We start from the raw sequence: 14,622 nt of genomic DNA on the forward strand, positions 1-14,622 counted from the left end.
TCACTGTGAATCGACAGCATCAAATTGGGAATAGGTGGGCTGTCCTTTCAGCAACGTTAGTTGAGGCTTCTTTCTCTTCATTATTTCTTGAGATCGTCGGAAAAGGATGCGTGCATTAAAATACAATCATGCATTGGTTTAGGTTCAGGTCACCTTTCTATGCAAACACAAAGAAAGAGAATGTTGATTGCAAAGTTCAACCAAACATATTGTGGTTTGATTTTTCTTTTCAAAAATAAAATTATTTACTCATAAGTTTGAGTGCAAAACATCTCATCTTATCCTAAAAGCTTACATAAATCAATATCAAAATCTTACTTTTTGAAAGACATTATTACAAAATATCTCTATTATCGTCTCCTATTCATAATAATCGAGAATAAGTCATCCTCTTCATTTTTTTAGAGATAGACATTTTAAATTATAATACAATAAATTCAATAATACGGGTTTGAAATGAACCTAAATCAACATCATAATATTGTAGTAGATAAATGGAGACAAGTCAAGACAACAAATATATAATATTTTGATACATCTTATCCATCTCTAATAATAATTTTATAATAGTCTTTGATAACTATTAGATAATTGATTCGAATTTATGTAATATCATTTCGATATAAATGAATCCAATCTATTTTTCGTACCAATCCCTCACACAAATAATATAATCTAAATTACGATTTACAAATCAAGCTCTTATCTCGTACGACATGAGGAACAAAGTTGTCAGCTTGTGGGTTGGTCACGAATATACTTAAAATCAAATCAAATCAAAGTTTCTACGGTCCGATTCTGCCACCCAACCGGTGCCCAATCACCGCCACCACAGCCCAAAGAACTTCCGGTGCCGATAGCAACTCCACTGACGTGAACACGCTGAATAGGAGGAGAACACGAGAATCGACGCGTCGTTGCATGAGTCGTAAGGACGAGAACGGCGTTTTGCACGACGCAAGCACGGCGTCGTCGACAACGGAGAACAGTCGCATTCTTATCCCTTCTTCCCCTTCCGAGAAAACTCTCCAAGCCTCGTGTGAGCGCAGAGCCCATTCAAATCAAACCAACCGCGTGATCTCATTCGACTCCCTGTCGCCTTTGCTCTGCGTGGATTCCACACTCCTCCACGCCCACCCCACCCCACCCCTCGTCGAGTAAGTCGGACCTCACCTACTCTCTCTACTGCTTGCAGAACGATCCGTGGATCGAAATGGATGTGAATCGGCGATATTCGGGTTGACTGACCACCCAGTTGGCATGTTTCTTTAAAACCTCCGTTGACTATCTCCATCAATCCAGAAGGAAGCTTTGTGGTTAGTTCAGATAACAAAGAACAACAACGAGAGATGACTTTAGCAGCATAGCTGGTCAAAACTGCTGCTCGAATCAGCTTCAAATTGTTTGCTGATGCATCAAATAGTTTAGAGATTTCGGTAGAAGATTTGTTCCCGGGGAAGGATAGGATAAAAGCCTCCACTGCTTTTGACTTCTCACACCTGCTTGGGTCTGAAGAAAAGTCAGCGGCCCCTTGTCGTAGGAACCCAAAAAAGTCTGCTGTTCATGTTGGAAACACCACGATCTTTCCCAGACTTGCGTGGCTTTCCGCGTGTCGAACGTTCAGGACGTGTACACAAGGAAGGAAGAGATTGAAGTAGAAAGTGGATGAGTCCTAAATTGTGATTGGTGTGCTCTTCATCATAATCTTTAGGATATTTATGTGGATAAGTCCCCTTTTTACAGCTTAACCGGCAAACAACCCTTTGGTGCTCCCTTCTTATGACTTAGCCGATCCATCTTTGATGTATAGTATATTGTTTGCATTAGTTGGATGAACACTTATATTATGCATAAAAAGAAATCCTTAAGTGGGGATTAAACATAAATGATTGTAGTAATTATGACTCTCTTCCAATCGATTAATTTATTAGAGTTATATCAAGAAAATACAAAATTACAAATAATTTAAAGAAATTTAGAATCAATTTATTTGGATCAAAATCTTCAATAGGCTTAATATAGCTGATTCAAACTTAATCTTACACCAAGGTTTGTCAAACGGGTCGGGTTTGTCTCACTCGCAAATTGGATCCGATCCATTTAAGAGGGTTCACGAATCATGTCCTCAAACGCTTCACCCGACATGAGGCGGAAAGTCCATATGATCCTCGCGATGTTCCTGCGGGACATATGAACCAAACCCTCCGGTTCTCCTCTTTCCTCCTTATCCCCCCTCCCTCCGCCGTATAAACGGCGGTTGGCTCTTGTATCCATGACTCCTCGCTAACCTCTCCACCGCTCCTCCGCCGCCGCAGCTAGTCTCCTCACCATGCGGGCCTCCTCCTCCCTCGTACTCTCCTCCTCTCCCTCTCTCAGCTTTTCTGTTTCTGTAGTTGAATCCAATCGTGTAATCCGTCGAGTTTTTGTATGCAGGTTTCGCCTCCCAGGATTGGGCTTCACTGTCGAAATTCTCCTCTTCTTCGGCCTGTTCTGTTCGTGCGACCTTTCTGCACCGAACTCGCCGAAGGTTGTCTTGGCTCCGGCTCGAAACGGAGAGCTCGCGGACCCGTGATGGCAGCGAAGAAGGCTTCCGAGGGTAATTTACTTTTTCTTTCGAGGTTGCCTTGCTCGAAATCTTTTACGTGTTGCAAAAAAATGCGATCTTGATTGGTCTTGGCTTTTTACACATTTTAAAAAGAAATATTACTTGTGAGATATTGGATATTCTACTTTCGTCGTTGTGGTAATATTGTGTCAGCCAACTGCTTGAAAGATGTGAATTTTAACTGGATATATTGCTTTCTTATGTATAATTTTGTCATGAATGCTGGTTTTGGAAAGGTGCGAAGCAAGAGGGGAAGTATAAGCACACAGTGGATTTGCCCAAGACAACTTTTGGCCTGAGGGCAAATGCGGTGGTAAGAGAACCTGAGATCCAGAAGCTGTGGGAGGACAACCAGGTATTTAAGCGAGTGGCGGATAGGAATACTGGGGTAAGTTATGTTGGATTAACTCTTTTGCATTGTTGCTCTTTTTTTTTTATTGTGGTTTTGGGAAATGATCTAAAATCAAACCAAGTTGTTGATGCATGGCTGCCTGACAGGGGAGTTTCGTTCTTCATGATGGCCCACCTTATGCAAACGGAAGTCTACACATGGGCCATGCTTTAAATAAGATTCTGAAGGATATTATCAACCGTTACAAGGTAATTTTGTCAGCCTCAGTTTCTTGTGATTTGTGGCTTTCCATTTGTGAGTTGTTATAAGGTTCTAGCATATTATTGTGTTTTCAAATATAATCTGTCACAAATAATATGATAAAGGCTGCACGTTCGGCACTTTATCCTAAGGAGCTTGTTTAATTAAGTTGGATAATCTGAATTTGTAAAAGAATCAGGAGACCAGAACCTAACTAAAAACTATTATCATGGATAATTAGGTTAAAGCAATTTACTTGCTGTTCCCAAACATGCGAAACCAAGTATAGATAGTTTGGTTACAGGTGGTTTTGTTGGTACCTTAATAAGTCACATTCAAGCTTGCAAAAAATGCATTTGCAAATGCAACACAGCCCCAGTCGACAAGTGATGAAAATATAAATGCATTTGAAAATGCTGTGGGCATGTTTAGTTGTCTGCAGCTGGGACTGTAAATGCCCATTTACACACAATGACTGGAAGACAATTGTTTGGGTGATTGTAAATGGATGTTGCATAAAAAAACCAGTTACAAATGCTTGCATTTGCTTTTTTCATTTCGACCTGCAATTGGAACTTGCAAAACCAACTATAAATAGTTTGGCCGCAGGTGGTTTTGTTGGTAGCTTGATATAAGTTGGGTTCCATCCTGCTAAAATCGTATTTGCAAATGCAACGCAATCCCATTTTACAAGTGATGAAGCAAAAATGCAGCGCAACCTTGGTAAATGTAAAAATGAAACATAGACAACCGAACTTGCCCCTGAGGGTGCATTTAGTTGCCTGCAGCTATAAACACTTGCAAAAATAATCATAGTGCAACTATAAATGCTATGATCACAGTTGCATTCACATTTGCTTGGTTGCAGTTTTGGTTGAGTGGCTTGTGTTCACAGAAAGTGGCCGATAGTAGGTGTTTGGTTGCCTTCAAGTATTCTGTTACTTAGGAATACATTTTTCAACTAATGCCTACTCCTTGCAGATCCCATCACAAGTGGGTTTGTTTGGAGTAGGTTATTATTTGTATGTGTACTCTCAAGTAGTTATGGTGTGTGAATTAGCTGATCTTGACCAAACAGACCCATTTTTGTGTTTGTGCTTAATCGAATTGAGGACTTGTTTCACTCAGTTCGAGTTTGATACAAGCCCAATGATAGTGTGTGGGCTCATCTGGTTCAGCTTGTTTGTGCTTGGAGAGAATGAGGTGGCGAAGGTGAACGGTAATGGGCTAGATGAGGTGGAAGAGAAAGTTGGCTTGGTGATTTGGCAATGTCTGCAAATCGTGATAGTGATGCTCAATAAGAGAAATCTAAAGGAATAATAAATCCATCATTAGATTGCTTTCAATGGGGAAGGAGTTGTCATTGATTGGGGATGACAAAGGAATAGAGGAGATGAGAGAGCGGTGTTGACCATGAATCATGGGAAGCATTTCAAGATCTTGGGAAGGAGCTACATTTTAGAGTGAATATGCTGAAGAAAGATGGAGATTGGAAAATCCTAAGCTCTTATCTTATATTATGTACGAAAGTTCTCTTAGATTCTAGCATATTTTTTTAGATCATTGAAGTAACTAAGGGTGCCGGGTAACTAGTCCAGGCGGGTGCCTTCAGTTGGACTTGGGCATGACCCAAGGGGCATCAAATTGAGGTTTGGGTTGTGCCTAATTGAAATAGGTTCGTTGATTTTGGTTAGATCGAACCACCCCCACAAGCACGAGCCCTTGCTCCCTTGGAACACTTAATTGATGAGCTATGTGGCAGTATCTTCCTTTGATGAGAGGATTTCGTGTGATCTCCTTCCCCTCCTCCTCGAGTAGCTCGCCTCCCTCCTCTTCCCTCCTCCCTGGCCTTGATAGCTCCCTCTCCTCCACTCCCGAGCCTCCCTGAACCCTAACAACCTCTTCTCCCTGATAGTGCCCCTCCCTGCGCCTAGACCCAGATAGCCCCCTCTCCCTCCTCCTCTGCCCTGCTCCCCTCCCAACTGCCAACAATCCACCTCTTATACCCGACAACACCATCTCCTCCTCCTTCGACAACAAATTAAATTTGGACAATGTACTTTGGTGCCTTAAATGAATGCAATTTGATGTGCCATTTTTATTTTAATGATCATATTTATCAATCATGATATATACATTTTAAATTTTAATATTAGGTCGCGCCATTGATGTTTTGGCACCTCGGGGCCTTTTAGCCTCTCATGCCTTTGACTACACTGTTTTAGGTCAATGGCTTGGGATATTTAGCTCATGTTTTAGAAATAATTTATTAGTAAACACTTTTTGAGCTTGCCCTGATGGAGATGGGTTTTGGTTCAGGCTGAAATTGTGAATTGCATTTTTGTTTTTTGGGCTTAGCACAAGCTGCTTGCAAGCTAGCCAGGCTCATCAGCTTGAGAACAACCCATTTACGGCCTTAATAGTAGAATACTTGCATGCAACTTGGCCACTTGTAGCAAAACAATTATAGGCAATCTAGTTGAGGTAACAAAATATCACACCAATAACTTTTTTATGGTTCTTTCCCCTTTTTTCATGGAATATCAAATGTGGTCTTTTAGTTCTTTCCTTCTGTATTCATTTTCACAATCACTACATGCCTATCCACTTAAATTTGTATGCATTCAGACATGTCTCTGTTTTTGCAGATGTTATTGGGGAAGATATATTAATATATTTCCTCATGAATTATGATTGTCTTTATCATGATATCGTGACTTGAATAATTATGCTATCTTAAAGTTAGTTTTTTTGCCGCTGCAGCTTCTTCTGAACTATAAAGTCAATTTTGTTCCTGGTTGGGATTGCCACGGTCTTCCTATAGAATTAAAAGGCAAGCTTCACAACCTTAACATATTTTATATCCTTCATAAACATGTGAATTATGGTAGTTAAACAAGTTTGTTTTTGTCAAGTTGTCATTGGTATGATTTGCCTCATTTAGTAACCTCTAAAGAAGTTGATATACATTCCTATGAAGAGTATATATCAGACTTTAATATCTATGCAAAGCCACAATTGTCAGAGTATTGAAAACTGCAAATTTCTAATTCTATGTTCTGTATATAAAAAAGCCTAATATGGCCAGTTTTGAACCATAGATTTTGGTGGCAGCCTGTTTTATTCTCAGTTCACCTTAATGTTAATCTCAAAATCTAGGTGATCTTATATTTTTGTTGCACATATAGATTTTATGTTCTCTAGCCCATGCATTATAGAGTGTCCCTAATCTTGTCCCACTTGTCAGGCTTATTGAACACTCATTTATGTTGAGCACCGAGGGGAACTTTAGAATTGCCATTCAACACATTTTTAAACCTATTTTAAACATTTTTTTTTGCATTCAACACTGGAAATTTAAACTTTCACTGTTTTTGAATTTTAAACCTTATTTCTGATAGCTTTTGGTGATAGGTAAGTCCAGTAAATTACCGATTGGTATGGACCAGTCTGATTAGTATTTAATCCTTAGCTATACAACTATATAATTTACCTCTATGTTTTATATACACAAAACATCCATATCCTTTTAGTTATAATATCCTTTTGCTTCTTTTCTAGATCATGAACCTCAGGTCATTCTTGGTCTACTTACAAACCCAATTAATCACATGAAGACTGTCCCTTCACTGTTCTCCTTGTCGACTGTCTGGGTATTTTGTCTGGCCTGCTTATGCAAAATCCCTATTATCATCTCTTCTGATTATCTTTCCTCTTTCTACTTATTTAATATTTTTGTTCTTTGTCGTCGGTTTTATCAGGCCTAGTTCTGTCAGTGTCTTCTTCCTCTGCTCCTTCCTCTTCTCTCTCTCATTCCATTCTTAAACTATTATCTTACAATTAGTTCTGGTTGAGTTGGCTGGGTTCAACTTAGATTGGGATAATCTGATTCAGAAAACTAGGGTCCTGAGTGAGTTACTAGTGGTGTAAATATAGGCCAAAAAAGACAAAAGGAACTTTATTTAAATGATAAAAATGGAACTTGGTGACTCTCAATTTGACTAGTGATATCATCCTCATAGAGTTGAATAGCAGCAAAAGATCTGTAGTTCTGTACAACTGACCTCACAGCTGTTGGGACCTTGAATATTATTTTTAGGTCTTTCAGGTACTTCTACTTGCCCAAGCTCTGAAAGTTTTCTTTCACCCTTGTACTCATGCATCATACCACTAAATAATAGGATCATCTTTGGTCTCTTGTTCTCTATGTGGTCTTTTTTTATTGGAATAACAAAATGAAAAAGAGTGAACTTTTGAATGTGGCAGCCATGGAGGCTCATTTATGTGTTATACTAGGGCTATTTGTGAATTTTCCTTACATTCTAGGATTGTCTGCAATAGAGGTAAATCCAGGAATGATTTTGCAAGGTATTTTGCCTGTAAACATTCACCCAACATATTGTTCATCATAGTCACTATCATGTGAAGTAGGAACAATTGTTTCCAACATTAGCTGTTTGTTGTTACTATCCTTTTGCCCTAGCTTCCATTTTTGATGAGGCAAGTATCTGTTATTGGATGTTATTCCTTGTATCATGTTGATTGATAACGGACTTTTTCTTACCATGGCTTAGTTTTCCAGCCTGATGTTGAATAGGAGTGTGCTCCATGGATTTAGATAACAAGAAGTTAGGTGCAGAAAAACAAGCAAAAGGAACCAAACAAAATAAGAGAATAATTGGAGGAAAAAACATGATTTAGAAATCTATGTTGAATTTTGATTGTGTTAGAGTTACATGGACTTTCTTTGTTTTTGTAACAAAGTTCTCACTGCTGATTGACATGGGTAGGAACTCCTTCAGGGCATCTTCATCGCCATGTTAAAATTTGGCTAGAGTAACTTAGTCGGGAAATATCTAGGACAATATTTATAGGTGGAAGATTTTGCTCGTTTGCCTCCATATAGTCTAGTACATTATATGGTTGTATCTGCATCTTGTCATCTAAATAATGAGAACACATAGATGATAGTATGATGTGCACCATCAAAATTCTCCTACCTACTACAAAACAAGTCTTAAAACTATTGTACATTTAGACTGTAAGAACTCATTATATTTTTAAAGCATATATACTTAGTTAGGGCTGCAATTAATATACTTCTGTTTTACTGATTGTTTGATTGTTAAAATTTGACTGCAAATGATATTCAGCTTTTAGTCACTTTCTTTTGCAAGTGACCTTTCTTTGGACAATTTTCTATTGCTTTAGTTCTGCAGTCACTGGATGAAGATACCAGACGAGAATTGAAGCCCTTAAAGTTGAGACAAAAGGCTGCAAAGTTTGCAAAAGATACTGTGAACATTCAGATGAAATCTTTTAAGGTATTTTTTTTAGTCTTTCTATCTTTCTTGTAACTGCACTTTGTAAACTTCTGATCTTCTCAGATAAGTACTACATCTCAATTCCTATGTTTGTTGTATATATTGCTAACTCTTGCAAGCTGACAGCGCTTCGGGGTATGGGCAGATTGGGATAGACCATATCTAACCCTTTCACCAGAGTATGAAGCTGCACAGGTTGGTGTACTCTCGCCTATCTCCCTATTTCTTCTTTTCTGATGTGTCTTTTTGGATCTTTCACCACTGTTTTCCATAATTCGAGTCTGGATTCTTACAAAATGTTCAACTGTTTCCTGTTGACTATTAGTTTTATGGTTTTGATCAAGCTGATGTACCATGGTCCAATCTTGTGCTGGGCCAGTATAGTATCATCGCTTAATGTGCCTTTCATGTGCCAGGTTACGTTCCTAGATGTGCTAAAAGGATAACTTACTTTTGTAAGTCTCTATTGGTTCATGCAAGTTAAGGCCAAATTCTTCTTGGTAAGCACTAATTAAATTTGTACAAATCACAGAATTATACAACTCGTGACCAGCTGGGAGGTTCATCTACTGGCTTATAGCTAGAAATTTTCTAGATTGTCTTTGTCAGGATTCAACACCTAGTTCGAGGAAGCGTTGTTTATAGTTGCCTTTCTATCTATCTTTTTCTCCTTAACGAACCCATTTTTATGTGGAAATTATTTTGTGATGATCAAAACTTTTCTGTTTGTAGTTCTGCATGACTACATCTGCATTAGGATTTAGGATGTAGATATTGCAGGCGCATGGTTTAGTGACCATCTTCTGTTGCTTCACTGTTGTGAATGTAAAATAATCTTATTGTCATTATCTATCTGCTATTCATTCTTTCTGTGTCTTTCCTTGGTAGATAGAAGTTTTTGGTCAAATGGCACTGAGAGGATATATTTATAGAGGTCGAAAGCCTGTCCACTGGAGTCCATCTTCATGTACGGCTTTGGCAGAGGCTGAATTGGAGGTAAGGTAGGAATTTTGAATAGTTATTTTTTGAAAGCTTGTGTAATCATTGTTGATATATTCTGAATCTTGTGGAACATCAATAATCATTTTCTTTACTACAATTGTCATAATTGTCAATGATGCAGTATTTTCTCAACTTCTATGATACACCTTAGAGCAATTGATGTAATTTCTCATCTCGAAATAAGCTCTAGAGTGACTACCGAGAATCAAATATAGAAACAGATATTCTTTGTTAATGTATTTTAGACAATATATACCTGGCGCATAATGACACCGACCTGCATGATAGAATTAAGGATATATATAGATATATATATATATATATATATATATATATATATGTATGTACATATGTATATATGTATGTACATATGTATATATGTATGTACATATGTATATACATATGTATATATATATATATACTATACGATTATTAGATGATGATCTTTTTTGTCTCTAAGTTAACTTTTTTATACTTGTCAGGTGGAGACTTTTGAATTCAGTATTATGTTTCACACTGTTTTCATCTTACATTATACATTTGTGGATTAATTAATTTGGACTCTTTTGGAGTCTAGTCATAGAGGCCCACATAATGGGTGGACTAGTTCTATAACAAAGTTTCTAGTGTTAAGAAAAGAATATAGAACTCATGCAAAAGTAACATGATAGACACTAAGAGCCGTTTAAAGCAAGATTCACAATTTCGTGTATCGAAGGGCTCGGACTAGTCCTTATTGACATATCTAGTACCAGCATATGTAGTTTCAATATATAGATATAGGCCAAGTTTTGAAAAAAAAAACTAAAAGAAGCTGAAAAAATAAAAAAAAATTGTCTGGTATAGAGCCTTTACCGTCTTGTTCCAGGTGGCTAAGAAGCACGAATACGGACATGGGACATGGACACGGCGATATGTCATTTTTTAGAAATTAGGATATAGACATGATGAAGACACATTTTTTATTATATATATATTACTAATTAAGAAATAGGATCTTTATATTTTATTCAACTTATTATATTTGCAGTTTATTCAAATTATTATAACAATTAATCCAAAAGTCAGAAAAAAACAGATTTTAAAAATAAAAAATAAAAAATAAAATAGGTTAATCATATTTTAACAGTTTAATGGAAAGCAATAAAAAACCCAGATTAAAAAAATAAAAATAATAAAATAGGTTAAAAATATTTTAACAATTTAATCAAAACAAAAAAATAAAAAATAATAATCGAAGATAAGTGTTTTTAGTAGTAAAAAAAGCTAAACAAAGTTGATATACCTTGCAAGGCCGAGGAAGAAGCTTCGCTGGACGTTGGTGAAGTCGTCGAAGGCCTAAGGGTGCACAATGGCCATTGGGTCGCTCGCAAGTGGGGTGCTCAGGGTGGAGGGCCTGAGAGCACATGACACGACGACGACCGCCGGGTCACTTACAAGTAGGTTGCCGGAGAAGGAGGGTTGAAACCTCCGGTTCACTTGGGAGTCGGAGTAGAGGTGGCCGGTGGGTGGTGGTGGTTTGGGGGGCACTTAGGTTGGGGACAGAGCCTGTCTCTTCTATAGGCAGGGCGGGGGCAAAGATTTCACCAGTGAGGAAGAAGGGAACCTAATCCTTATCGGTTCCTTCGCATGTGAGCACTGAGTCCAATACATGAATGCCATATCCAACGAATTTAAAAATAAAAAATAAAAAAGGACACGTGTCTTATCGTGTCGGTGATGAATCTGTGTCCGACATGTGTCGTACATGAGGATGCCGCCCAAATCAGCGTGTTCGTGCTTCCTAGCTAGGTGGTACCAGTCTTATATCAATTGATACCAGCCGTATACAAGGCGTCCATAGTGGTAAAAACCCTGCATTGCTTAGTGTAGGCCTAGTACTATGCGTGTTGTTCGGTTTAACCCTGGTTTGTATGTTGTCGGATGCATTGTCAATGGTTGTGGCTATGGTTTATATTATCGGTTCGTGTCGGTGTACCGGCTAGCTATCGGTATGGTATGTACCGAGTTGTACCGAGTATATCGACACATGGTACACTGGGGTGTACTAATGTACCACCTGTATTGATCCTGTATCAGACCAGTACACATCGCCCATACCAAGCAGTATGCTTTGGTATGTCAAACCTTGGTTGTGGCTTTGTCGAGCATTCTTTTATGCTGGATATAGAATTTATTGACTCTTTGGAGCTATTTCCTATAAACATTAAGAAAACAACTTTAATATATAAAACAATTACACTTGATTAATGCAATTTGCAAATATAATTTAGAAAATGAGTGTGCCGTTTTCTAGGCTGAAGCTGTACAAGTATATCTTAGATTTGTGAGTGTTCAACCTAGAAAGATCTGGCTTATATCTAAGAGAATTTGTTTTGGTCTATGAATTTAAATTGGATCTATATGGGCTAGCATTTTAATGAATTTAATTTGGCGTGCTGGATCTTGGTTAATCTGCACATATCTAAGTCAGATCCAGCAGTATTCGACTAAACTTGCCAAGATTGATAAAATGATGGATAAATTGCTAGGATCGGTTGTGGCTTTGCTATGTGCTCTTGGGAGCCACTTAGGCTTATAGTTTATGTAAATATCTGTGCATTACAAATGGCACATCGTTTCCATTCTATCTCTGATGAGTTTTTACTTTCTTTTTTTTCTTTACAGTATCCTGAAGGACACATTTCTAGGAGCATATATGCAACATTCAAGATTATTAGTGCACCTCCACCTTCATGTCACTTGCTTGAGGAATTCTTTTCAGAGTTGTGCTTGGCCATATGGACAACTACTCCATGGACTATTCCAGCAAATGCTGGTAAGATTTTTGTAACTCAAAATGTCTAGACTTGTTATCTATAATTAGGTATAATGAATAATTGTTTGATTTATGAAATAATTTTTGAGAAATATGTTAGGACCCTTTTTCTGAGCTTTTGAATAATGTTTATTGAGTCTGTTTAGTCCAGTTGTTTATTGAGTCTGTTTAATTCAGTTAAAGTCGGGTAGAGGTTTATTTAATATTTATTTATTATTAAGAGTCCTAGTCTTGGTGGACTCTAGGTGGAACTCTATAAATAGTGATGTAATCTTTTCTTTAAATCAATCAATCAATCAATGAAATGTTATTCCACTCTGTGGACAAACCCTAGGAGGCCGATCCCCTCTAAGTGATCAAGGAGGGTCGATCCCCTCGAAGTAATCAAGGAGGGTCGATCCCCTCGAAGTGATCAAGGAGGGCTGATCCCCTCGAAGCAATCAAGGAGGCCGATCCCCTCGAAGCGATCATTATCATTCCCTTTTCTCCCCTTTCTTCCACGATAAGACCGTAGGGTCTTATCAATGGTATCAGAGCGACGATAAGACTTTAGGGTTTTATCAAAATATCTGCATTATTTCTCGAGAAATGTTAATACTTGCCAATGTTTGTATTTAGTTGTGCAAAGGAAGGAGAAGCTTTGATGCATATACTATATATATTCCATATACATGGAATAGTTTTATATAACATATTTAAAAGAACTTTTCTTTATTCTGTCTTCCTACTCTTTCAATGATATTTACACTCTAGGTGAATGATATTGTTAACAAGGTTCATAATTTTGTGTATCCGTCAGGGCTTGGGCCAGTATTATACTGGTCCGTACTCGTGTTCCAAGTGTTGGTATGATATTTCATATTGAGTTTTGAAAAAGCCTAAGAAAAGCTAAAAAACAAGACACAGTACAGAGCATGTACTGCTCTGTGCTAGACAATACCAGCCTTGTACTGCACGTATCGGGTGGTACAGGTCCTAACCGCTTGGTTTACCTGGTCTATATACCAGTAACCTATCAGACCGGTAAATACTGCATGTACCAAACCATACTGGTGGTATTGCAATCTTGGCATTGACCAGTATTTGAAACCTTGGTTTGCACTTTGCTGTAACAATGGATGTATAATCTAAACCTGCAATAAGAATGCCATCTTTCATCCTGCAACTTCTTTTGTGAAAATACTTCCCTTTCAAACTTAGGTTGGATGATCAATTTGTCAAAATTTGTAATTGCTAACTCTAATAGATAACATCAAGTTATCGATGTGCATGCTTAATCCATCGACGAAAAAAGTCATTTTGTCTAAAAAAATGCTCCAGCAATGTATAGCATTGAATTATTGTTCCTTCTTGGTTGGCAGGTCATGCCATTACACTATGTTGGCTTGGCATAATGACCATGTTGGGTGCAATTCATTATGCATCTTGCAAGCACATACCAGCATACTCCCATGCTGTAAAACTAAACCTTGATGAACTCATAATTCATGAAGTAATTATTACAATTTTATGAATGATAAGATCGCACAATATATCTAGTTTTGTGATCCATATTGGCCATTATGAAGTTATCCAATGTTGAAGAAAAACTGAACTTTCTCAAGTATATCCAAAGCAGGGTTTTGAATACCAGTCCGTATCGGCGTATCGAGCAGGTACGTACCAGTATATATCGTCGGTACGCTAGGGCGTATTGATGGTACATCCTAAAACCTTAAAAATACAGTCACCTACCATACCAGGGCGTACCAATCGGAATGCCTCGATAACGGTCGAAATTCGAGGTGGTACCGATCGGTACGCCTCGGTACCGATCAAAACACTAGTACTGCCCGGTAGAGGACAGTCCGCGTACCGGTATCCTCTCGGACCGGTACGTACCATCCGTACCGGGCAGTATACATTGAAATTGAGAACCCTGATCCAAAGTATAAAAAAGTATATAATAATTTGATATTTTCAATTTATTTGACAAACAATAAAGAAGTGCTATATTAATATTTATACCAAATGCGTCCAATATGGTTGAGACAAAGTAGCTGTGTTGTAAGAAGCATAAAATGCTTCTCTTTTCCTTGTATGCAAATCCTAGTCTAAATGCTTTTGAGGCAAGGTTCGTCGTACCGCCTGGTATGGGTGGTATGTACTGGTCCGACAGAGGACCGGTATGGGCAGTATATATCGGTTTATTAGTACGTCCTATCATATCATTTGTTCGTATGTTGATACAGTTTGGTATGTACCATACCAACAGCTTGTCGGTACACTAGCATAGACCAGT

At 38.0% G+C, this 14,622-nt stretch overlaps 1 protein-coding gene across 3 annotated transcripts in view; it reads left to right on the forward strand.

Annotated features, from left to right (window-relative positions):
- Positions 1-2,193: 2,193 nt before the first annotated feature.
- The window catches only part of LOC135588067 (isoleucine--tRNA ligase, chloroplastic/mitochondrial-like), a 29,000-nt gene continuing 16,571 nt past the window's right edge, over positions 2,194-14,622 (forward strand). For 2 of the 3 annotated variants that reach the window (XM_065080007.1, XM_065080009.1), the window contains exons 1-9: positions 2,194-2,350; positions 2,434-2,596; positions 2,842-2,993; positions 3,104-3,205; positions 5,961-6,030; positions 8,409-8,521; positions 8,648-8,716; positions 9,410-9,517; positions 12,191-12,341. In XM_065080007.1, coding sequence (XP_064936079.1) covers positions 2,330-2,350; positions 2,434-2,596; positions 2,842-2,993; positions 3,104-3,205; positions 5,961-6,030; positions 8,409-8,521; positions 8,648-8,716; positions 9,410-9,517; positions 12,191-12,341 — 949 coding nt within the window. In that variant the 5' untranslated portion in view covers positions 2,194-2,329. Of the gene's footprint in view, positions 2,351-2,433; positions 2,597-2,841; positions 2,994-3,103; positions 3,206-5,960; positions 6,031-8,408; positions 8,522-8,647; positions 8,717-9,409; positions 9,518-12,190; positions 12,342-14,622 lie in introns of those variants that run through there. The other variant, XM_065080008.1, reaches the window with a different exon arrangement.

This window comes from Musa acuminata, chromosome BXJ1-8 (genome assembly GCF_036884655.1).
Source record: "Musa acuminata AAA Group cultivar baxijiao chromosome BXJ1-8, Cavendish_Baxijiao_AAA, whole genome shotgun sequence".
Classification (NCBI taxonomy): Eukaryota; Viridiplantae; Streptophyta; class Magnoliopsida; order Zingiberales; family Musaceae; genus Musa; species Musa acuminata.